Source organism: Columba livia, chromosome 1 (assembly GCF_036013475.1).
Source record: "Columba livia isolate bColLiv1 breed racing homer chromosome 1, bColLiv1.pat.W.v2, whole genome shotgun sequence".
Lineage (NCBI taxonomy): Eukaryota > Metazoa > Chordata > Aves > Columbiformes > Columbidae > Columba > Columba livia.
In genome coordinates, this window is record NC_088602.1 from 168,928,266 (window position 1) to 168,952,021 (window position 23,756).

The following is a 23,756-nucleotide window of genomic DNA, read 5'->3' on the forward strand; positions in this document are numbered from 1 at the left end:
GAGCAGGAACATCTTCAACTAGATCAGGTTGCTCAGAGCCCCATCCAGCCTGGCCTGGAATGTTTCCAGGGATGGGGCATCTACCACCTCTCTGGGAAACCTGTGCCAGTGTTCCACCACCCTCATTGTAAAAAATTTCTTCCTGATGTCTAGCCTGAATCTCCCCTCCCTTAGTTTAAAATCATTACCCCTTGTCCTGTTGTGATTATGCCTTACTAAAACATGTGTTCTCATCTTTCTTACAGGCCCCTTCCCTCAATTCTCTCAGCCTGTCCTCACAGCAGAGCTGTTCCATCCCTCTGATCATTTCTGTGGCCTCCTCTGGCCCCTCTCCAACAGGTCCATGTCTTTCCTGTACTGAGGGCTCCAGAGCTGGACACAGGACTCCAGGTGCGGTCTCACCAGAGCAGAGCAGAGGGGCAGAATCACCTCCATTGACCTGCTGGCCACTCTCCTTTTGATGCAGCCCAAGGTACGATTGGCCTTCTGGGCTGCAAGTGCACATTGCTGGGTCATGTACAATCTTTCATCCACCACTACCCCCAAGTCCTTCTCTGCAGGACTGCTCTCAATCCTTTCATCCCTCAGCCTGTATTGATCCTGGGATTGCTCCAACCCAGGTGCAGGACCTTGCACTTGACCTTGTTGAACCTCATGAAGTTTGCATGGGCCCACTTCTTGAGTTTGTCCAGGTCCCTTTGGAGGGCATCCCATCCCTCAGGTGTGTCAACTGTACCACTCAGCTTGATGTCATCTGTGAACTTGCTGAGAATGCACTTGATCCCACTGCTTCATTGATGAGGATGTTAAACAAATACTGGACCCCCGAGGGACAACACTTGTCACTTGGTGCCCATCCAGACATTGTGCCATGACCACTGCTCTCTGGGTGTGAGCATTGAGCTAGTTCCTCATCTTCTAGTCCAGTGTTTTGTTTGGAGTTCAAGACCTCTGTACTGTGATCCTTGCTTCAGTACTAGTAGTTTAGTAGAAGGGGCTTCCTATTCTTTCTTAGCTGACAATGTACCTGGGCAGTTTCAGAACACATATACTTCTGAGAGTTTTATTTTTGCAGCTCTATTTGAAATACAAAGAACTTGTGTGCCAGTATTTTCCATGCTTACAGCTTGTCAAAAAACTTTAGCCCCATCTCTTCTGTTGCCATTGATAACAGAAACTTCAGTGGTTTTATTGAGAGAACAATTAGGTCTCCTCACTGGAGTCACGTAATTAACTTTTTTTTTTGGTCCCTATTTGTTGTTTTAAAAAAATTGTTTCAATACCTGCAGTTTTCTGCCTGTTTCAAAGTGGCTTAAGTTCCTGCCAGTCTGCTGCCTAATCGTGTAGATATATTTATCCTTCCACTTCAGCTTTGTCTTACTAGAGTAAGTGCATTCTTGCGACATCTACGATACTCATTTCTACAGGACCAAGCTCTGCAGAGATGTTAGTTACAGCTTTCTTTAAGAGATGATGGCATTACAGCTGGACAATAATATACAATGACAGCCCAAGACTCTCTCAGGTAAGTATCTTAACCATCAGACTACGTCATGCCTCCTTATCACAGTGAATCTTAAATCACATGCCATCCACTAGTAAACCTTTAAAAGGAGATACAGAAAATAGTTTTTCCTCCCAGGGCAAAGCAGCCTCCACTGCAGGTAGGTATTACACATTCTGATGAAATGGAATATTTTATTCTGAATGAGTGATGTCTCCTCTTTCATGCATTAGCTTTCTAGCCTTTAGGCATTAATGGAAAAGATGGGATCACTCACACTTTTTACAGTTAGGTATACAGGGCTACTATTTGCTTTTTTTGAAAAAAAAAAAAAAGGGCTTACTTCTAGTATTTACAGTCTGAAGCCATTCTTCTGACTCAGTGGAGAGGTATTCATGAAGTCTTAAGCTCTTGTTCCTCAAACTACATTGAAGAGTAATTTCAGGTTGTCATCCTGCTCACAACTAGTCAATGAGAAATGCCAATTCTCCGCTAAAACTATGTGTGCTTCTAAGTCAGAACAGCCTCTCTAGTGCATTCTAGGTGCTTAACTTAAGGCTTTGGCTACTACTCCCACATGGAGTTCCTAACGTGGGGAAGCCAGGCTTTTCTGCACTTTACCTTGTGCTGACAATGTGCAACTTCTCAACAAAATGACCTGCAAACCACATTTCCATTTCATTTGCCCAAAGTATATTGCTCAGTGTAACTGTCCTGCTCTTCACAAAGTTATACATACTTCTAGCAATCACATGTTTGCTATATTCTTTTGTACTTAACTGATTTTCTACAGTAGTCACCAAAATGATCTACTCCTCATTAAGATACTGTAAATCTGGCTGTCAGAAAAGCACAATTTTTTGTATAGTGACAATTCACTGCATGCAGTCAACAAAAGTTCAGCTTTTCAGTCAGCAGGACACATTCCTTTTCTCCCTCTTTTTCTCATGATCCCTCTCTGGCCTTTCAGAGTCTGGATCCTCTATACCTTATGGGTTTTGTATATCTAACTGCAGCCCTTAAATCTCTTTGTGGATCTGCTGTTCTGAAGAGAAAGAAGGATGCTTGAAGTTGCACCTGCACTCCCTTTACTTGCTAGTCTTTGAGCTGGAGGAGTGCTGCATAGAGCGATCCTGCTTGTCATTGCTTCATAAAGTGTGAGCTAGGTAAATAAAGGTTATGATATGATTTAGATAGACCAGATTCCCTTTGGTACAAGGAGAAATCCTTGCAATACTCTGTTAATATTTGCTTCTGGAATGACAAGCTGGATTAAATCCTGTTTTTCATGTTGATCAAAGTGTACCTAGGAGTGATTTTTTTTGTACTAAAACTTGAGGGAGTCTGCACATACTCATGCTGAATGTTCCCATCTAGTCACCTCAGCTTAGTTTTTTCAGCTTGTGTATGTCCCTTGTCTGAATCAGTAGAATTGCTTTATTTGATGCCATTGCTATCACAGTCCTTTGGTAGCCAACGGTCTATCACCCATTACAAATGCATGAACTGGATCAGGTACCCTGGGGGCATGTTCCAGAGCCATATCTAAGTGTGCAAAAAAAGTTCTTGTGAAGATACCCAGCGATCTTTCTAGTTTTTTTCCCAAAGCCCTTCATATTTCACATCGTCAAATCTGGCTGTACTACTAATGGTTGTTTCACTTAGACAAAGCCAACTGGAGCATCCTCTAGGCAATTTCCATTCAGAATGAAATCAACAAAAGGTGAAGGTCACCCAAGCAGATCTTGGGCCCCACGAGAAGATGCCTTGAAATGGCTAAAATGTACCTTAGGACTGACAGCAAAAAGCTCAAGAAACTGTAGGCAAGTCACTGAAAACTGTAGCCACCTTAGATTTTGTTGTGGCTAATACAAGGGCCTTGCAGTACTGAGCTTCTCTATAACACCTCAGAACCTCATTCTCCTTTCTATACCAGTATTTGACATAGAAGAAACTTGAAAACATGAGCACCATATACCTATTCACATTTAGAAAACTCCTGAGTTTGGATTGGTGAAATACACATGTATGAATGCACCGTAAAATAGATATGCAGTGCAAAGAACTTCAGTTATGGTTTGGTAATTTCATATATATATATATATATACACACTATATACTATGTTACTGTTTATATGTATATGTATATATATGTGTATATATATATACATGCACACATACATGCATATATAAATCTGATAAAATTCAAGACAGGTTTCCTTTTAAAAACTTCAAGCAGCCGTAACCCAGGATATGAAAGTATAAAGCTCTTTCTCTGTTTCCCTAGTGGGAAACTGAAATCTGTTTGTTAGCTGAGTGCTGTGGGGCCACCTGGTGTCTCTGAATTCAATAGAGGCTACTCCACCAGTGTAAGACCTTTAACTTCTCTTAAAATCCACAGGCAAAGCCTTTCTCTTTCATTCAAATTAAGCCTTTTAGCTAGCAAAATCCAGACATCGCATACAATAAATAATGCACAAGATGTTTAATTTTGTAAGACCCTTTCATTTCATGCAAATATGTTTTTTTGAAAACCTTCTTTACATTATTTTCTTTTTTTGAAGAGCAAAGATTAAAGTTCACTTCCTTACTAAAAGTTTTGAAAAATAAATTGTGTGAAGTGTAAATAAGCTCGACACTTTTATACATTTCAGACATCTTAAGAAAAACATTAAAATATTTGAGAGGTGAAATCTGCTCACAGTACAGATCTAGACAGCCAGAAATCCCCATTAACTCAGAAATGAACTTTCAGGTGTGTTACTGGTGGGAATACCAGCAGCAGATGGCTTTCTAGTTGGAGAAGGGAACTGATGCTGTTTGAAGCAATGCTGTTCCTGCACTTGGTGCAATGTATTGCGTTCCAGATGGAAGAAAAACCTTACAGGATGAGAGCAGCTGGACATTTCTCTAAGGAATGTAGCTAGGCAAAAAATATCGACAAATTAGTTGTGCTAAGAGTTTTTAAGTGGTAGGATTGCAGCATACAGTTTAGATATCAAATTGGTTTTTAGTGCTGAGTCAGAAAGTACTTTGCAAAGCTGAGGTTCTATAAAACATAACCGAACTTGCACGTTTCTTCAAAAAACTGACCATGTTAACATTCACACAGGAAAATGAAGAAGTGTTAGTGTTTGTCAAAGTACTCAAACATGGCATCTTATAAGAACTGTATTAAGATCAGTTACATGCATATTTACAGTGTGAAAGTATATGCTTTACCTCTTTTTGTTGAAATTCAGGTTTAGAATCTTGTAATCTGCTGATCTTTTATATAAGCATTATTATTTTTTACTCTTCTAAAGCGAGACTGCTGTAACAGAGAGTTCCTTGTACTGGAACCTACATTCCCAAAAGAACATAAATAATCACCATGGTGTGTCATTCTGATGAACGGTATGCTTCTTCATAGCTTTTTTTTTTTTTCTTGCTGAGTATACGATTCTTTAGACACCTGTGAAGCAAGCCCATAATAAATTACTTTTATTGTATACACACTGCAGCATTGACCCTTGCAGCACCTTGACGTTATTTATTGCTGCATTCAAGGAAAAGAACAGCAGAATAAGTTTATTTAAAAATCAAACTAAATATACATGCTTTGGGTCTATAGTCCTGGAATTAGGCTCCTGTACATTGCACTAGATTTGAGAGGGTTTTGCAAATACATGGTTGTACAGTCTGTATCCTCAGCTATAGAAGGATATTCAGCTATGTCAAATTACTTACAAATGTATAAATGAAGAAGCATTTTTGGCATCCAGTGATCTATACGAAAATCATCGTAGGAACTTCTTTCTAGATTATGCCTGGTTTTAGTGTATAAAAAAAAATATTGGCAACTTTTTTGTAATTTCCTGCTTAAAACCCCTCTAGTTTCCCCCAAGTCTTTGGTCATTAGGTCACAGTATATTTACATTGGAATGTAAAACTGTGTTAGGACTGTGAAGTCAAACATTCACAGTTTAGAAAATGTTATAATTCAGATAGTGGGTGCAACCATTTCACTCGCATGCAAGCATGCATTTTGGCATACATTTTCGCTTTAAATTATGAGTTTATCAGGATGCTGTTTCACACAGCATGTAGAAGAGGTAGCTCTGACTGTGTGAGTGGTTGTTCAGTATTGGGGATTCTCCCTGTACTTTAGCATGTGGCCTCTTGCCTAATTTTCTGTGCTGAAGACAGTGATTCATTGTCATATGAGTCCTTTCAGGATCTCATCACCAGCACCTGAATGTTTCTTGAGGTGTAAAGTCACACAGCTCATCTCATTAAATAGAAATAAAATCAAGGCTGAAACTCACCAATATCAGAGCATTCATGCAGCTGGGAAGGCTCTTCTTTGGAAATGTTCATCAACAAATGTTCTAGTAGGTAATGAATTAGGGTAGCATTTGGCTTAGCTTGCCTTTCACTTGACACACAGATAAACACAAAGGAAGTTTAAAAATACATTAGAAATCTGGGTTTTGGAAAATACTGCAGTGTCTGTAAAAGCAAATCAAGCAGTATTGTGACAATAAAGCATTTGGTTTTAGCTGAACAAGTACTGCCCTCTCTAAAATCAGATTCTGTACAGACAGACTAATGAAAGTTCAAGGGCATGTGGTGGTACACTCCCTGAGTTCTTGCAGATTTCTGCAATTCGTAAAGTATAAGACAAACATGAGATGTAAAGATGTCTCCTGATGCTAGGTAAACCCAATGTTTTAACTCGAGCTCAATATGTGGTGGTGGTTTGATAGGCTATTTGTCTACATGCTTCATTCCTATGCAGGAGGAATTCTCAAGCTGTGTTTGGGCCTGCAGGATCCTTTCATGCATGAAGCTAAGATCATGCTCAAGAGGTTGCAAGAATGTACCTTACTGAGCATTCTGCCAAGTGAGTCAGCCCTCCTTTCATCTTTTACCTAAGAGTGATGCCTGTGCAATAAATTGTAGTAAAAATGTAGGCTTGCCATTAAATTCAACAGGTGCAAGTCAGTAACAACAAATGAGAGTTTTAAGCTGAAATAAGAGCTAGAAAACAACCCCCCCTCCCCCCCCCCCCTTTTTTTTTTTTGTTTAACAGTGAAGACTCAGTAACTTAGGGCTAAAAATATGGAATAAGAGGATGGAAGTCTGTGTTTTGGGATAGAAGTAAAAATGTCAGGAGGGTGTGTGTGTGTGTCCTGAGATCAGAAGAAGATTCAGAAGAACAGAATAGTCATTCAAATTTGGATGAAATTTCCACTAAGACTATGTTACCCAATGACAAAGAAAAGCTGCTCCATTTGCCACCTATCAAACTGTTCATTTTAGCTTGACAAACCTTATGGAACCTGCTGCATACAGATGATGCTCCTCTTGCAGAGGAGCAAGGAAGATGACCCTATGTTCAAATGGCATGGTCTGTGGTGTGGAGCAGACCTACTCAAACCTTTGGAGGCAACAGAGACTTTTCATAGGAGCTCGTAGAGATCTGTCCAGAGTCTGTTACAATCCAGGAAACTGGTAAAAGTTGCTCAGCTGAAGAGAGGACCTGTTCTACACCAGACAATGGGAAGGCTTTACTTTAGTCTGTCTCACTGGCAGACCAAAGTGGTGTCTCTTTAAAGTGTTCACTTGTCCTTCAGTCTTCTGTCTTCTACAAGGCAGACCTTGCTGTGCAATTCAAAGCCTCTCTGTGTCTCTGGATGTGCTCACTTCCAGGTCAGATCTATGGTGCCAAGGCTCCTGGGGCCAGGACCCATGTGGGGAAAACTCTGAAACATCATAGGGATGTGGAAGAGTCTGAAGTGTGGAGTAAGTGAAAGGGGACAAAGATACAGGGAAGAAGATGATGGCACAAGCAGCTGACTGTATTTCAGGAGCTGAGGAAGGAAAAAGAGAAGTCTTCCTTTCAAGCAGGATATGATGACACTCAGCCATTTGTATAGGCAGATAAATTTAACATTTGAATCTAGCATTGCTTAAACAGGTCTGATTACTTTCTAAACTTTTCCTCTTTATTTATGTATTATTTATAAACACTTGGGGATATCAGTAGTGGGCTAAAAATATGAAGGGAGAGTAGATTGCAATGAAAAGGGGCCACAGGGAAAAAAGTTGAAGATAATTGCTCAAAGTAAACAAGAATTTATGCCAAGGTAGATTTTTTATTTTTAAGTAAAAAGTTAACTTTAAACTCATATTTAAATAATATGTGATGATGTTAGGTCATATATTACAGGCAGGTGGCATTCTGCATCTAACAGCAATGAAGGGTTAGATGAATTAGGGAGGTGTATTCATTACTTGCACCTAATCCACAGTGAGAGTTCCCAAATATACTTTGATTGATGTCCTCATTTCTTTTTTGTCAAGGTCTATAGCAAGTGCCATGTTATCCATCTGTCAGCACTTGCAACAAGGCTGTTTTCTGAACACAGTTCTTCTTTTTCTAGGTATGAAAACTTAGTTAAAGAGAGGACCTGGGTGAATTTCACGCTGCTGTGAAAACTAGTCTTTTATTCTCCACTTCCACAGTAAAAAGTAAATATTCTAGGATTTAAGTTTTATTCAGCTAGAATATCAGAGTTACTGATGGGAAGAAAAGCCTGTGCATTTTGGTACTGTTAGATGTCAAAGCATTTAAAAGTTTCTTCCTTTGTTGGATACAGAATGCAACAAGCTGGTGTCTTTTTGAATTACTAGTCTTTTCATTAAAATGCTAATATGTATTACTAATAAAATATTTTTTTTTAAATTGATACAAATTACTTAAATATTTATAGGCCACTACTGGGAAAGAGGATGATTAATAACTCCTCTTCTTGAGTCATCAAAGTTCCAGACTCTGAATACTTCCTGCTAGAGCTTGTCCTTCAGTGCCTTGGCCTTCCTTGAATGCACCTGGCAAATATGTGCCACGTGTAAGAACATGAACAAGAGAAAATTATAATAAAATTAGCAGAATGCTTTTTACTGTTAAATGGTTGAAAAAGCCATTAAACTACAGGTGGAGTAATGACCAGACAAAGAATTAAAAGCTCTGTTGCTGTCCGGCTCTAGCAAAATACCTGGGTTTGTACTTGGGACTCTAGGTCGGCAAGGGGAAAGGTACTTGGGAGGAAGCAGGAGTCAGAGATTATTTTATACTGCCTGCAGTGCTGGAGACTTAAGTGGATTTTAGTTCCAGCACAGGAGAGGAGTAAATGGCTCTTAGACAACGAGTTAGCTATTTCAGTGAGATGTGAAGGACTTGAGTAAGAAGAACTCCATTAGGCTGTGCATTAAGCATTTTCAGAGAGGATGTTGGTAATGGTTGTCCTCCTGGGCTTTTTCTGCATTGGGGATTTTTAATGAAGTCCCTAATGCAGATATGAATTATTGTTGTAAAATAAATCTTTTTCCCATGCCGTATGCTCAAACTCTCCCCAAACACTCTACTATGGTATGCCTATAACAGGGATTTGCAGCACTCCTACATCTTATGTAGCTAAAAGGACTATAAAAAAAATCCATCCTGTGAACCCCACCATTCATACGGTGGACATTCATAACAGTTTACTCTATCGCACTAACATGAGAAGACTCACCAAGGGCTCTCAATCAAGTTAAAGTCATCTGACATACAAACACAAGCCTGAGCTGATCAGGTGAAGACCAAGGCTTTTGTTACTGACAGAGACCCTTCTGTGTGTAAGCAGAGCAAAATTTTTCTTGTTATTTTCTTTTAGGTGTTTCCAAAACTGCCACTTTAACTCTTTCCTTCCATGGGAAGCAGTCTGAAAATCCTTAGGTAAGAAGACAAGGAACTTTTTTTTTTCCCCCAGTTTTTGAACCCTTTGACTGTTCTCACTCTGCCAGGTGTTCTGCCAACTGCTCTGCAAGGAGACCTGGGGAAACAACACCTTGCCCTTGATTTCATGTTTTGCCTTGAGCTGTATAGATGGCCAGCATGATCTCCATCATCTGCTTATGATTTGCTCTCTGTCTGATCTTGGTGCATCCCCTGTGTAGAGGAAGACCAGTCTGTGATGATGGTGGCTGGTGCTGCTCTCTCCAGCAGAACTGGGAAATGCACTTGTGGAATCACCTCTCCTCAATAACCTCTTCAGTGCTTATTAAATTTAGCAAAAATTGGAAGGAGACTGAATCACAAAATGGATACTTGGGGTGACTGTTTACACTGCCCACCTTCAGGAACCTAATATAGCCAGCTGAGTGAAGTAGTTAGTTCCTTTGTGCTGTATCTGTACTTAATGGAGACAGAGAAAAGCTCTTACTGAGAATGATTCACAGACTACAATCATGATCTTGCTGCAAATTAATCTTGAGCTGATTCTCGCTCTTTCTATTTGTTAGAGAAAGTTATGGAGACCAGCCATCTAACGCAGGTAACTGAAGTAGGCAGTGAGCATATGCCCTTCTGCTATATGCCATACGGTCTGTTGTGTGTCTTTTCTGTGGTTGAATCCAAAACTCTTCTTCGATGCGCATGGGTTGTCTTGACATGAACCACAGGAAATTACTCACATGTCAACAGGTGAAATGTGGCCAGGGTATACAACTATACTTTTTTTTTTTCTTAAATACGTGTATAAATGACACTTAGATATTTAGTAGAGGAAATGTGAACTGTTGTGTTTATTTTCTACCAAAAATGTGCATGAATCTTAGTTCTTGTCTAGTCTAGGTGTGAAGCAATTAATAACAACCATAGGAAATCTGAATTTCCCTTGAGAGTATCTATCCTAATGAGAGGCAGTGAAAGGATAAAACCCTTTCCACAAAGAGGAAAGGATAGAGTGATTGTCAAGATGGAAAATGAACCAATCACATCAAGTTGCTCTTTGTATCTGTTTAGGTGTTAGCCAGTCTATAAGTTAACACTAGCTTGTAAAAGCTGTGCAAGGAGATGTTAAGCTCAAAGGCTAAAACTGGGAGATATATAGATAGTATAAAGCTAAAAGCTGCTTTTCTGCTTAACCCAAACTGAAAAAATCCCACGTATGCACTTTAAGTTTTATGCTGTGTGTGAATGTCAAATATGCTTAGCTGGAACAGAATTTCTTGAAAGTAACTATTGTCATCTCATTTGGCTAAATATATCTATGTACATTCCAGAAATATGCAAGACTAAAAATGCTGATATAGCCTCATGAGGTTTTAATTGTTGTTGTTTAAAGGCTGGTACTGTTGGTCTGTTATTATGATTTTTGTTGTCATATTACCTATATGTTATCTGCTTCCAAAATGCGTTTCTTTCCACTGGAGAGATATAAAGATTTATTCAGAACAAATTATTTCTAAGAAGGAAACTAAATTTGGAAATTAGGTGTCTCAACCCCTTTAACTGCATAGAAGCATCAGAGAATATAGAGAAAATTTTCTGGAGTAGATACCCCTAGGAAGTACTTCAGGTCAGGTTTGTAAGCAAGCTGAGCACGCAGCAAGGCAAGCTCTGATCCCAAGCGTGGTCCTGCTCCCGTGCTGCCCCCCTCCCTGCATTGCAGAGCTTTTAATTAGTCTCCTGGGACAGACGCACAGCTGTCACTACAACTGGAGGAGTTTTGCCCCAGAAAACAAGGGGTGTCCTGCCTTGCCTGGTCCATTTGTGACCAGCAGTGGCAGTTCCCCCCCAGTATGTTGAGGTGTCTCAAAAGGCTACTCCATTAGAGGGCTTCAGTGGGATGGTCTGGGAAAGGGTTTAAGGAGTTTCCAGCAAGCCTCAAGCCAGGCATCCACAGCTGGGCCTAAGCCTTTGGAGAAAAGCAACATGGTATGCATTTCAGGTGGCCATGGTCTCCTTCCTGTGGCCTCAGCAGAGGAGATAATCTGGCTGGGGCCTAAGCCTGTCCCTGCCCACCATGGTGGGCACTTATGATCGGTCCCAGGTCTTTCTGTATCCTGCCCTGAGCAGGAGGTGAGGTGGGAGAGCATCTCGATTGGTAATGTAGCCCTGAAACTTGTCACCCAAGTCTCTTGGGCTCAGGTTTGTTTGTTGCGGTATGTACGTTGTGGGGCCTTGCTGTCCATATAGACACTTATTTTTAATGTACTGTATTTCATGTGGATGTATTTGGCCCATCCTGCAGAGCCCCATGCCTCCATGTAAGGCAGCTGTGTCTGGTTATCCTTTACCATCATTACTCAGGGAGGGTTTTGCACTAAGAATGTGTTAGCTGAATAAACATGTGTTTACCTGCAAATCCTAATAAGCACATCTAAGCTTTACTCCACCACATACTCCTGAGGGAGTTTTGTTCCCTGTGGGGCAGCCTGGCGGGACCAGCAGCCACATGCACCATGTGAAGAGCTAGCAGCTCATGCTCCACCTCGGCTGCAGTAGGAGAACGGTGTGCCTGATTGCTCGGATCAGGACTTGCTGGAGATGTGAGAGGAGGGAGGGGAGAGAAAAAAAGGAAAAAAAAAAAAAGCTTTAAATATCGAGACTGAGCTTGTAGCATGTGGCCAGCGTGTGCCATACAGGCTTCAGGAGGCAGGAGGAGCACAGGCAAGAGGCTCTGGCTGGGCAGCAGCAGAGGAGAGAAGAGACATTTCAGGATGGGAGATTCTTGGGCATCAGCAAACAGGAGGGGTCTGCAGGTGCACAGGGCACAACTCATGATCCGCTGTCACTCTGCAGCAAACTCAGCCTGGAGCCCAGGTAGGGTGGGTGCATGGACTGTGCAGGGTATGCATAATTTTGGGTATCTCTTAGATAGTTTTGTCTCATCATGTTATGGAGCAGAGGCAGGAGTTTATTCAGTTATGTGGTTGCAGTAATGACATTGCTGCATTCGTGGGGGGAAGGAATATTAGAGATTGTTCGTAAGGATTACTGCTTCAGGAGGATACACACAATTTTAGGTTTTCAGGGTATTGGGTTTGCCAGGTTTTTATCCATTTTCAAGCTTTAAGATTTACTCCTAGGGACCTTGCATCTGCAGAGCTCTGAGGGACTGTCAATCCCCTTTTAGTCCTCTTCACCGGGAAAAACAATTCCAGCATATGCAATTTAGTTTCTATATTGCTAATAAAGGCTGCATGTACTTGCTTTTTTTTTGTGAAGTGTGGTTGTGTCTAAACACCTGGTAATGGCATTAAGCTTGCAGCAGGAACATTGTCTGCAGATTCGTAACTGTCCCTGTGTGTCCAACCACAAATTCTATTCAGCACGCCTCAGCAACGCTTTCCCTGCCTTGCTTTTGCAAAGCTGCATTGAGAGCTAGACATTGATTTCCTTTGCTGTTATAATTGTGAAACTCTTGGCACAACTTAAAACACATGTTATTGCCGCAGAAGTTCCTTCTTTGGATACTTTCTTGTGTTTCAGCTGTTCGTTTGCTCTCAGCGGGGGAAGCAAAGCAGGCAGAAACAGTCTGTGCTTGTATCGTGCAGTCAAGCGCGTCTGTCTGTACTTCTGTACTACTGCAGGTTTAGCCCATTCCTTGCCTCTTGCAATGACCCATGGTGTTGTGCATACCTTGAAATACATGTTTTTGAACTCTGACATTTTTTAAAGTGGCTTTTGCTTTTTTAAGTGAAACATCTTCAGGGCCATTTTTTTCTTAAAAAAAAAGCTGTCTGCAACTTCACCAAACACAATATAAACTAGTTATCACTCTGCAACGTAATAATTTAAAACTATTACATTCACTTTGAGTGTCCCAGCTTCTCATACACAGACAGTCTTGTGCTTTCATGGGTATGTGTGCATATGTATATATATATTTTCATATCTAGGTACCCTTATATGTATAATCAATATATATGCATTTCTGTATTTATTGATTTCATAAGACACTTTCATGTGGCTACAAGAGGTTATGGTGAAAGTTGCCATTAACTGATGGGACTAATGAGGTTAAACACAGTCAAAAACTTGGAGAGCTTGCCTTCACTCAAGAGTTCTGAGTAGTTTTATTTATAAACTTTTCATAGTCTAGCTTAGTTCTTCAGTCTCAGAGTCTGTACGTTACATGCTTACAGCTGCAGCATATGGTGCCTTGCAGACAAAACTGAAAGTGAAGCTGGAGGTTTTAGTACATGCAAAACTGCCTTGCACTGGTGAACTGATAAATAAGACAACTAATAGTCTCTTTGATACGATGTATCTGTGGTGTGGTTTTTTTGTTGTTTATTTGGGGTTTTTTTTGTTTTTAATTCAGAAATTATCAGTTCCTTATGCTTTCAAATGACTTTATAGAATTGCTTTTTATTCATAAAAGTGAAAATCAATGTCTGCTCAAAATGATAATGGAGAAAAGAGTGACTGCAAGCATATTTAAAAATCTGAACACAAAGTAGGATGCTAGAAGTGATTGTGGATTTTTCATGACTGTATCAACAGTTAAAAACAGACATAAATTTCATATCCTATATACATAGGTATATATTAATGCTCTCATTCTCCTGAGCATTCAGGATAAAGTGGTCAGGCAGTATGGGATAACTGTAGTCTCTACTTCATGGGTATCATATAGAAAGAAAAACAAATTACAACTAGGAAAGCCGAGGAAAAAGCTGCATCCTTTTAGGTAAAGCCTGACAAAGCCACGTGTTGCTAGTTCCCTGGTCAGTACTATCAATAGGCTCAAATGTGTTGAATGTTTGCAACGGAAATATAATAATGTATTGTCACCTAACTCCATAAAAAACCCATCAATTTTATGTTTCCAAAAAAGCATGAACTGAAGTATTTATAAATAATATTATGAAAGCAGGGAGGATGTGGGCTTGTTGTTAAACATGATGGCTACTGCAATATTGGTTAGTGTTGAATAATATTTTACTACAGTTCACTGAACTTTCTGCAGTGCCACCCAGCTCTTTCTCTGGAGTGGACACACTTCAGAGTCCATGAGGTATGTATCTGTCTGTCTACTGGGTAGCTCAAATGACTCTTGGTACACACACTTTTATTTATAGAAGTTTATTTTCTAACTCCTAGTGGCTCCTCTTCTGAAAGATCTGATCAACAATTTCTGTTCTGTTCCTCCCTTTTAAGGGATCTACATTTAGACAACTGCTACATTTCATGCGTTTGTTTAGTGCTTAGTTACAGTACCTGACAGAATTGTGTTTGGAGCAACTAAAATGCAATATTACATTAGATACTCCCTTATTGCTCTTGCAGAAGTTATGAGTCAGTAGTATGGCTTACCAGTTCCATTCAGGCATGCTCTACTGTTAAATACTTTGTTTTCTGTAGAAGAATTCATTAAATGATCTTGTCTAAATTCTGAGTTGTTGCACCGTATTTCGGTGCTTGATGCAGTAGCACTTGCAGTCTCAAGTGAGTGTTGCCACAATTACCTGAGGGTGCCTATAGCACCATCACAGGTTTGAAGCATTTGTCTGCATTTGAGAGCCCAGCTTTGTGGATGGGACATTTTGTATTCAGATGCTCCCAGTCTTGCAAACATCATGAACCTCAGAGTTAAAAATAAAATAAGATTGTATGTGTTTTCCTTACAAAGAATCTATTAAAAATAAAATAATACTTGTAGGAGAGACCTACAGATGTCCCCGTATTTTGCAGTTATAGTTAATTTACACAGCAACACTCGAAAGGTGTTGAGGTGTTACCTGCTTTTTTTCTATGGGTTTTTTTTGGGGGAGTGACACTTTAGGGGTGATACAATTAGCAGCTGAATGATCTCTACAGGCCAGCTCTCCTTCAGAGTCCTGTGGTAACTTTCAGTGTTACACCACCTTTTTACAGCATAGTAGGCTAGAATGAAATATGGTATTCTTTTCCAAGGGGCAGGCTGATTTAATGATCAAAACAAGAATTGATATTACCTTGTTACGGCCTCAAGTTGCACCAGGAAAGGTTTAGGTTGGATATTGGGAACAATTTATTCGCAGAAAGGGTTGTCAGGGATTGGAACAGGCTGCCCAGGGCAGTGTTGGAGTCACCATCCCTGGAGGGGTTTAACAGATGTGGAGATGAGGTTCTTAGGAATATGGTTTAGTGCTAGAGTTATGGTTGGACTCGGTGATCTTGCGGGTCTTTTCCAAACAAATAATTCTTGGATTCTATGATTATATCTTCCTTCTCCAAACTTATAAACTGCTACAATACAAGGGCACACATTTAACTCCTGATGTTTGTTGTCAGGTTCTGATGCTGTTGGCCCTCCTGTAGTAGGACTACTTCGATGGAAAAATCCATACATGTATGGGAACCCTCACCTCCCTCTCACCTTCTCTGAAGATGCCTGTGTTCCTGTATTTCCCTGCTTTGCTACACAAAGTGACATCTCATATCCATTATCCTGCCCAGCTTCGCTTTCTATCACTCCAGTGCCTTCTTACACCAGTAGTAGTCAAGAAACTTTGAGTCAAGACTCTACAGGTAAGTGGTTATTTCTTTTTTACATGTCAGAGCTTAGTGAAATCAGCAATCGTAGTGATCGAGTTAATTAGCTGTTAATTAGCTTTTTCTGCTGCCAGACTGCTTTCAGAAACAAAGAGCATCAAGTTCTCAGCCACAATAATACAATTAAAGTATGTTTACTTTAAAACTGGTAGATCAACTCTTTGTTGAGGGTGGATCCATGGTAGCATATGGAGGCATTTGAGGACAATATTCTTTCTTCTGTGCCTTTCATAAAACTTTGCATGAAGAAATGTCCATCATATATCCAAATGCAATGAGCACCTGGCTGATCAGAAAATAGGATGTACAAGGAGCATATGATTACCAATTCTAACCTGAAATTAGTGCACTTTCATCTAGACTATATTTCTGTTGTTTGTTCATCACAGTGACCTCTCCCCTTGTATGCTAGATCAGCTGTTTTGAAAGTAATTATATTTACTTGCCATGAATTGTTCCTGACAAAGCTGATGGTTCTTTGTTACCGTCTTGTTTTCTTCAGGGTGCTTAAAGACCACTTGATTTATTGCTTGCTTAGTAATTTGTCACCAGCTCTTTTCAGATATTGATGTCAGGCTGACTAGGCTGTAATCACCTGAAGTACTTTATTTGCCCTTCTCCGCTGTTACAGGACCTTACTCCACCCTTACTTGGATGGAGTCTTCCTTAAAATGTATTTAGGTTCCTAAATTCCAGGGAGACAACAGAAATGTGAAGTGGGCATCTACATGTCTGTGCCTGATCCCTGACGTGTGAATGTATGGAACAGAGCTATTTCAGGAGAACTTGTACTCCCAGTGGAGACAGGGAAAATGCAGAGGACTCAAGTCAGCTGGACCCTATCCAGGGATGCACCTGGGCCTGCCTTGTAGTCAGTCAGAACCACACACTTCTGGAAAAAATATAATAGTATTCTTACAATTGTGGTGCACAACTTTCTGCAAACATACAAAAATCTGAAAGAGTGTTCCAGCTTGATTGCTCAAATCTGTTGGAAATCTGTCTACAGCTTGAGTGCCCTGTTTTGTTTACATAAATTTCTGTGACCTCTTCGTTTTGTTTTGTTGGTGTAATCACAGCTTCAAACCTTTTCCCTTTGTTTCTACATTGCAAAATATTGTTACCTTCTGTGAATGCTATATTTAATGTAGAAAAAGTCAAATTAATTTATTATATGTTTCTCGATTTTTATGTAACTGCACACCTAAATGCATACTTAAATGAATTCTTTAATTCTGCAGCTTCCATATGTTTTTCAACAGAGCTTTCAAGGCTTGTTTTAAATCACACAATAACACTAAAAAGCTATATAAAGAAATAATTTGTGACACTGATTACTTTTTAATATGGTGTAGTACTCCAGTTAAATTTATTTGATAAGCTAGATGAAAAGGAATTGAGTGCAATAGATTTAATGTTATCTGAATTTTGTAAAAAGAATAGTGTTGGCCTGCGTAGGTAGTTATTTGTTCACCTGGAGAAAAATGAGACTAAGAAGACATGAACAAGCAGATGATTGAGGGGGACATGACAACAGTCTTAGGAGGGAGAGTACTGAATCAGAGGAAGATTAATAGTGGAGTTTTCTCAGTATGGGTTGGGAAACAAGGTTAATATTGTTATGAATTACTTCTGCCTGGGAAGAAGGAGTGCATTGGTGAGATATGCTGCTGAGTTGAAGCTGGGAGACATCATCAATACAGAGGAGAATCTGAATGTCAGGTAGGAAGAAATGGATGTCTTTTGGTGACAGAATAAAGGAAAAGTGATCAAATATAATAGTGCAGGTTCCAAGGCTATGTATAACAGGATTTTATTTTTTTTCTGCTGTGAGTCCTCAGCTGGAAATGGCAGAGGAAGATAAAACCAGCTACTAATCAGAATTGTGCTGCAGCTGTGAAAAAGCAAATGGAAGCCTGGGATATCTCAGGTGAGATATGGGCCACAGAGTGAGAGATTAAAGTTGTTTAGCTGAATTGACTACTTATTTTCAAAAAGTATAGAGACATACTGGAGCCTAAGCAGAGAAGAACTACCACAACAAAGTGGGAGAGCAGAGCTCATCTTATAAGAGGAGAGTAAAAAATGTTTAGACTGGTAAAACAAAAGCAGTTCGAAAACAAAGAAAAACCAAGACAGCAGATTTCAGTTTCTGTTTGTTTAATAATTGAATGTTTACAAATGTTGGGAAATAGCTGGTTCTGAAGAACAGGCATCTGATCCATTCCTAGCCAGTAATCTTCAGAGTATGAAGAAACCACTAAACAACGCTGAAGACACAACTACTGGTGTTAGCACTTAGAGTTAACAGGTCCCACTTGCAAATCTTAATTTGAAGGGCTCATAAACTGCCTAACTCCTGGGGCCTGCGTACAAAAGCCACAAGGTGGTGCTGACACTCCTTACTACGGTCGAAATCATTATCAAAGATGCAGAGCAACATGCGGTGCCCTGGACGCAGCGAGACAGAATTTCCACGGAGCTCAGTGCGTATTAACCTGTAAACAAGTAATGAAGTCAGTGGCTCACTTTGCTCGACGGTTTGCAGTGATGCACTGATTTTTGTTGAGGAGTTCTACTACCCAGTCTGTATGTTAGAGAGAAAGTGAAGACAGAAAGAAGGGAATTGGAAAGGTGATGGTTATTTCTGAGGTTGTATGCTCATTTTACTTGGCTTTCAGCTATGAAGGGATTGATGAAATTATGAAATTGAGAAGTGAAAAGAAAACACATGTGTTACTTCTGATTAGAATCCTCACTTGAATTTTCATGCTCATTAACTGCCAAGGGCAAACTCTGCTGTACCTGCAGTGTTACTGACTGCCTGTGCTTCTCTGTCTGTATTCTTCCTATGTTTACACTGAGGCAGAGACTGTTTGGGGAGGGTTGTTTGGTATTCTCCATGAAGTGTCTTACAAGTGAGTGGAATAGAGATTGTCTAATAGAGAGCTCCTAGTGATGTTTATGGAAAGTAAAAATATAATTTGCAGAAATGTTACTTGGAACCTCTGAAGTCAGCTGAACCCAAGAAACAATGCAGCCCAGTTGGCAACTGCCTGGGTTCATCTTAGTGCTCTGAGTGCCCAGAGCCTGCCTTGGCTCCTGTCCTGTCTGCTAACACAGGTATCGTCTCTCTGTTCATTAATCAGTGTGGCCATGAAGAGGACAGGTTTCTCTCTCTCAATTCTTTCACTCAGCCACCAGCAGATTCTCTGTGTTACGAATGACGACTGCTAACTATTTTTGTCAAATTTAGAGGGAGTGCACATTGTTATGGAATGCCTTTCATGCAGCGCTGTGTCATCTTTTGCTCCTGAAATGCAGCGTATGCGTTTTTCCCCCAAATTGAATGAGACTAGATGTGTTTAAGTCTAAACCTGAAATGGCTAAAAAGCATAATGCATTCAATAAGTATGATGAATTATGATCTTAAAAAGAATATTGAGTATTTTAGTAACATTAGTGTCCTTGCTGACTCTTGGGACAGAAAGCGCCATTGAGTCTATTCTTCTAGAGATCTAAAAACAGATACTTAACCAGTTTCAAGGCTCTGGCTTACATTAAATGCACACATCATTCTAAAAACCTCACGTTTAAAAGGAAGGAAATAAACATTGTGAAACTTCTGACTATATTACAGGATCAAGGCCAGAAGCTGCTGAGCTGCCTAGTTCTGATCCAACGAAACAATTAAGTGTATATTTAATTTTGGACTTGAAATCACTGAAATCAATTTATCTAATTCTCTAATGGTTCTTACCTCATACCAATGAGAAACCAAAATTTGTCCAAGCAAGATGAGCCTTTATTTCCTGTTGTAATGTGTGTTTAGAAATGGTAACCAGCATGGAACATGCTCTGTCAGTTGCAGGTATTTAACACTGGCAATGCTAATACACGCCTCCTGTAGTGCTGTATCGGTGTGCTTGTCCTTAGAGAGCATCTTGAGAGTTAGAAGTGCATTTACTCTCCAGCCTTCTCTTTCTGCTAACATCTCTTTGAAATGAACTACAAGGCCTGGCTTTTTTGTTGTTGGTGGTGGTTTTTTTGTCTAGAATGTGGCTATTTGGCTTTTTTGCTGATCTGAGGTTGATGTATTATTGCATAAATTTAAACTGGAATCTGATGCTATCACCATTTGCTCATGGCTGGTGCTTTGTACACTCAGATGGTCTGTAATACACAGTCTTCTTGAATTGCTACTTAGCTAACACAGACTTGGATTTATAAGTTTTTATGTGTTTTGGTTGCCTTGTTCTGTCTTGAATACATTTCTGCAATATCCATGGATCACTACTGCTGCAACAAGAATTGATTTCAATGTCAGATTTCATACAGACTTTTTTTCTCTGGGCAATATTCTAGTTTTGTATGCTAGTCAGTTAATGCAGAAAAGGGTTAGGATGGAGTTCTGGTCAGTAACAGAAGAACAGTTTTTTACGTAAGGGTGTGTCTCTGTACCGCTCTTCCAATTGCAGCCTTCTGATGCTCAAGAATCTTTAAGACTTACTGCAAGAAGGAAATGTTTAATTAGCTCTTCAAATCTTATAGGGGTTTAATGATTCTGTGCAAAACAGCCATCTGTTTCACTCGTCTGTCAATGACATACCTTTCTTTGTGAAAGGTCTACCTATCTTACGTATTTTATAACCAAAATACTAGTATATAGTAAAAGGCATGCAGAAAATTATTATTGAATATCTTTTTGTTAACTTTTACAGAATCAAAATGGGACATTTCCCAACTTCATCTCTTTATCTCCAGAGAAATTGAATGTCTGCAAATAGAATACTTTTTATTTTGTTGCTCATTAGAGAATATAGCATGGTTAAACCTTGATGTGTTGTATCTGTAACTGATATATCATTGTGCTGGAAAAACCTGTTTCAAAAAAAAGAACCTTCTAATAAATCTCATTTTGATAGCTATGTTAAAGGGAGTGAACCAGAAAAAAGAAAACAAAACAAGGCTAATGTTGGAAATCCATAAAGAAAACACCTTTTTTTACATGTGGATAATGAAGTCCTGGTCCTTTGAAAGAGAGAGGACACGTGTCAGAGTTTCAAATGTCAAGTAGGAAGCATTCATGTGTAGCACTGCAGTACAAGACTAAGACAGAGAGCAAGAGCCATATCATTAAAATGGAATGAACTGTGCACAGTAGCTCCAATAAGCCCTCATTTATTTTCTTTCTCTGTCTTTAAAGCTTGCTTTAAGTTAACTTATTTTGTTTCCCATCACGCCCCCATTAAAAGAAGGATAATCATTTTCCAGAAATAAGATGCCAGTTTGAAAAACGCTATGCTGTCTGCTTTTTCACCGACTGTATTTCCTTCTCTTTACTAATTTTTCCATGTGTTTTTATATTTTTTATTCTTTAGTCATTCCCCTAATATTCATCACATACCTCTGAAAATCTCTTACTGTTTTCCTTCTCTTTCTTGCCCAGCTCTTTCTTCTGTGTCCATGCATCTGTCCTCCCTTTCCTACCTATTATTTTTCCCTTCCTCATTTATACTTTTTCCAGGAAAGAAGCACTTCCAGCTGTGTATCTCTGCCCCCAGCTTGCTTGTGCCTGGCTCTGAGGAGGAGGAGGTAGCTGGAGGAACCTCCATGTAGCTTTTCCTCTTGTGCTGGCTGCTGCAGGAGAAGTGTTTTCCCACCCGCTGGCTCATGGGCACGGTGCTTTGCTTGACTTGGGGCTTCAGAAAACTCAAAGGTTAAAGCTGACACCAAAAAGGAGAGCAAACCACAGTGTTGCCTGTGGCTCTCCCTAGGTCAGGATGGATGTCCATGGGCCCATGGAGGTGCCAGGCTGCTGAACTGGCCAGCGAAGGCTGAGGTGAGAGCAGGTCACTATGCTCCAGAGAGCTGGTCTGTGGCCGGCTACCAGCTGTGAGCCTCTGGTTCTATAATGGGTAAGAAAGGGCTTATTTGGTACTTGCTGACCTACTGTCCAGTAGATTTATCTGCTGCTTTGTGCTAGCCTCTGATAGGTCTTAATATTTCCATGGCATTTATGTCTAAGCAATGTCTTTTGGATGAGACCAAGAAGCATTTATTGTGGGGGGCAAATAACCTCAGACAGAATTCCTAAGTCTGCTGATGTGCTTGTAGTTGAATCCTAATTAACAGAGTGCAGGAGCTCCCTTACGTTTTAGTTTGAAATTCAGGACTTTGTTTAAACTCTGTTGGAACCAATGGAAAGACCCATGGGTGTTGCAGTATAAGGTAATCTAACCCAGGATGAACAAAACTGATATTCAAATATAGCATAATTTGTTTACATGTATTTTAGAAGCACCCCCTGCTGCCTTCTGTCAGTTCCTGTGTTTGCCTTTGGTATTACTGCATTCATAGAACAAGCCCTATTTTGCTGTCACACAACTGCTCTTTCTGCATGCTCTCTCTGCTTCCTTTTGTCTGTTGTTTCCTACCCTCTTGTTTCCCTTCTATCCTGGAAATAAAGCTGCAGAAATCCCCTGAAATGGACTCTTACTGCCTGTTGTCTGCATAGGAAGAAAAGATATGCACATACCAGATACCACTGTGGGATTACAGAATAATTGCTGCTTTGCAAATGACAAGTTCTCAAAACCCAGTCATCTTTTGTACATCAGGACTAAAAACTGCAAACACACCTCATGCACAAATACCTACATGCTTCTTTCTTTTTTATTTTAAGTACTTCCCCTAGGTGCTTCTTTCTCCCTTGCCAAAAATACTGTCATTCACATCCTTGAAAAACTTCAGTCTTTAAGGTGAAAATACTGCAGATTGAAAATAAGTTATTGGACATGAAGTTTATGGAGGAAGGGAGAGCATCACAAAGATAAGAAGATGCTGCACCTAAATCTTGTTCAAAACAGGTGTTTGGTTTTTTTTCTCCTTCTTAGGCAGGTATTGCACTATGCCATTCTGTGGATAGTAGGAGAGGGAAAAAGAAGCAGAAAGGTGGAGCCATTATCCAACTATTCTGCAAGGTCACAAGGGCAGTGTTTGATGGACTAAGAGCAGAAATCAGACCCCTCTAGGTGATCCTCAGGACAGCAGGCTAAACAAAATATTACCCCTTCTGTTATTAGTAGAGCTAATAGATTAGAACCCGTATTTGTAAACATTTTCCATAAATTATGAGCAAGCAATGAACGTGTAACAGTAAAAAATTTTAGCTATATGTTTTGCCAGGTTGAGTTATATAACAGCCTTGAACTGAGACCACAAGAGGATGAAATTAAATGAGTCATTGTTAAAAATAGGATGTGGATTTGAATTAGATGTTGAATGTGCTGGGCAGGTGAATAGTGGATGCAATTTGCTATGAGAAGTGGGCTATGTCTATACTATATAAATTTTGAATGCTACATAAACTCACAGTAATTAGGGGTTACTGGTGATTTTAGTTGTTGTAAAAACTTCTTGAAAACGGACATAATCTGGGAACTCTGTGTACCGTTATAATTGGTACTGTGGCAACCCAACACATCAAATTTTAGGTTATATTCATACATAATTTAAAGCTGGAGCATGATAAGCTCAAACAGTGGTTTTCTGTCTTGTCACTGTCATCCAGATGACTTAAAGAATTCTTTGATGAGCATGTTCACCAAAGTAGAGTACCTACTAGTTACTCTGTTGGATGGGTGAGTTTTGATAATCAGATCACACTGCTTTAGATAAAAAGCAACATGCATTATGCTGATGTTGTGTTAGCTCCTAAGCCTATCACTTGATTTAGATTATGGAGAAAAAAAAAAAAAACAACACATTTCTCTGAGCTTATTTTGGATCCTAATTGTGGGGACAGGTGACACTGAAGAACAAGGTCTTTAAAAAACAAAACAACAGCAGAGAATGTGTTGGTCACTGTGGAAATCAGGCTTTTGATGAAAAGGT

General features: G+C 39.8%; 1 protein-coding gene across 6 annotated transcripts in view; it reads left to right on the plus strand.

Annotated features, from left to right (window-relative positions):
• The first annotated feature begins 11,671 nt into the window (after positions 1-11,671).
• The window catches only part of ANO4 (anoctamin 4), a 215,941-nt gene continuing 203,856 nt past the window's right edge, over positions 11,672-23,756 (plus strand). Inside the window, exons 1-2 of one of the 6 annotated variants that reach the window (XM_065044232.1) lie at positions 11,672-12,140; positions 15,600-15,836. In XM_065044232.1, coding sequence (XP_064900304.1) covers positions 11,939-12,140; positions 15,600-15,836 — 439 coding nt within the window. In that variant the 5' untranslated portion in view covers positions 11,672-11,938. The remainder of the gene's footprint in view (positions 12,141-15,599; positions 15,837-23,756) is intronic. The other 5 variants (XM_021283843.2, XM_065044218.1, XM_021283846.2 and 2 more) reach the window with 5 other exon arrangements.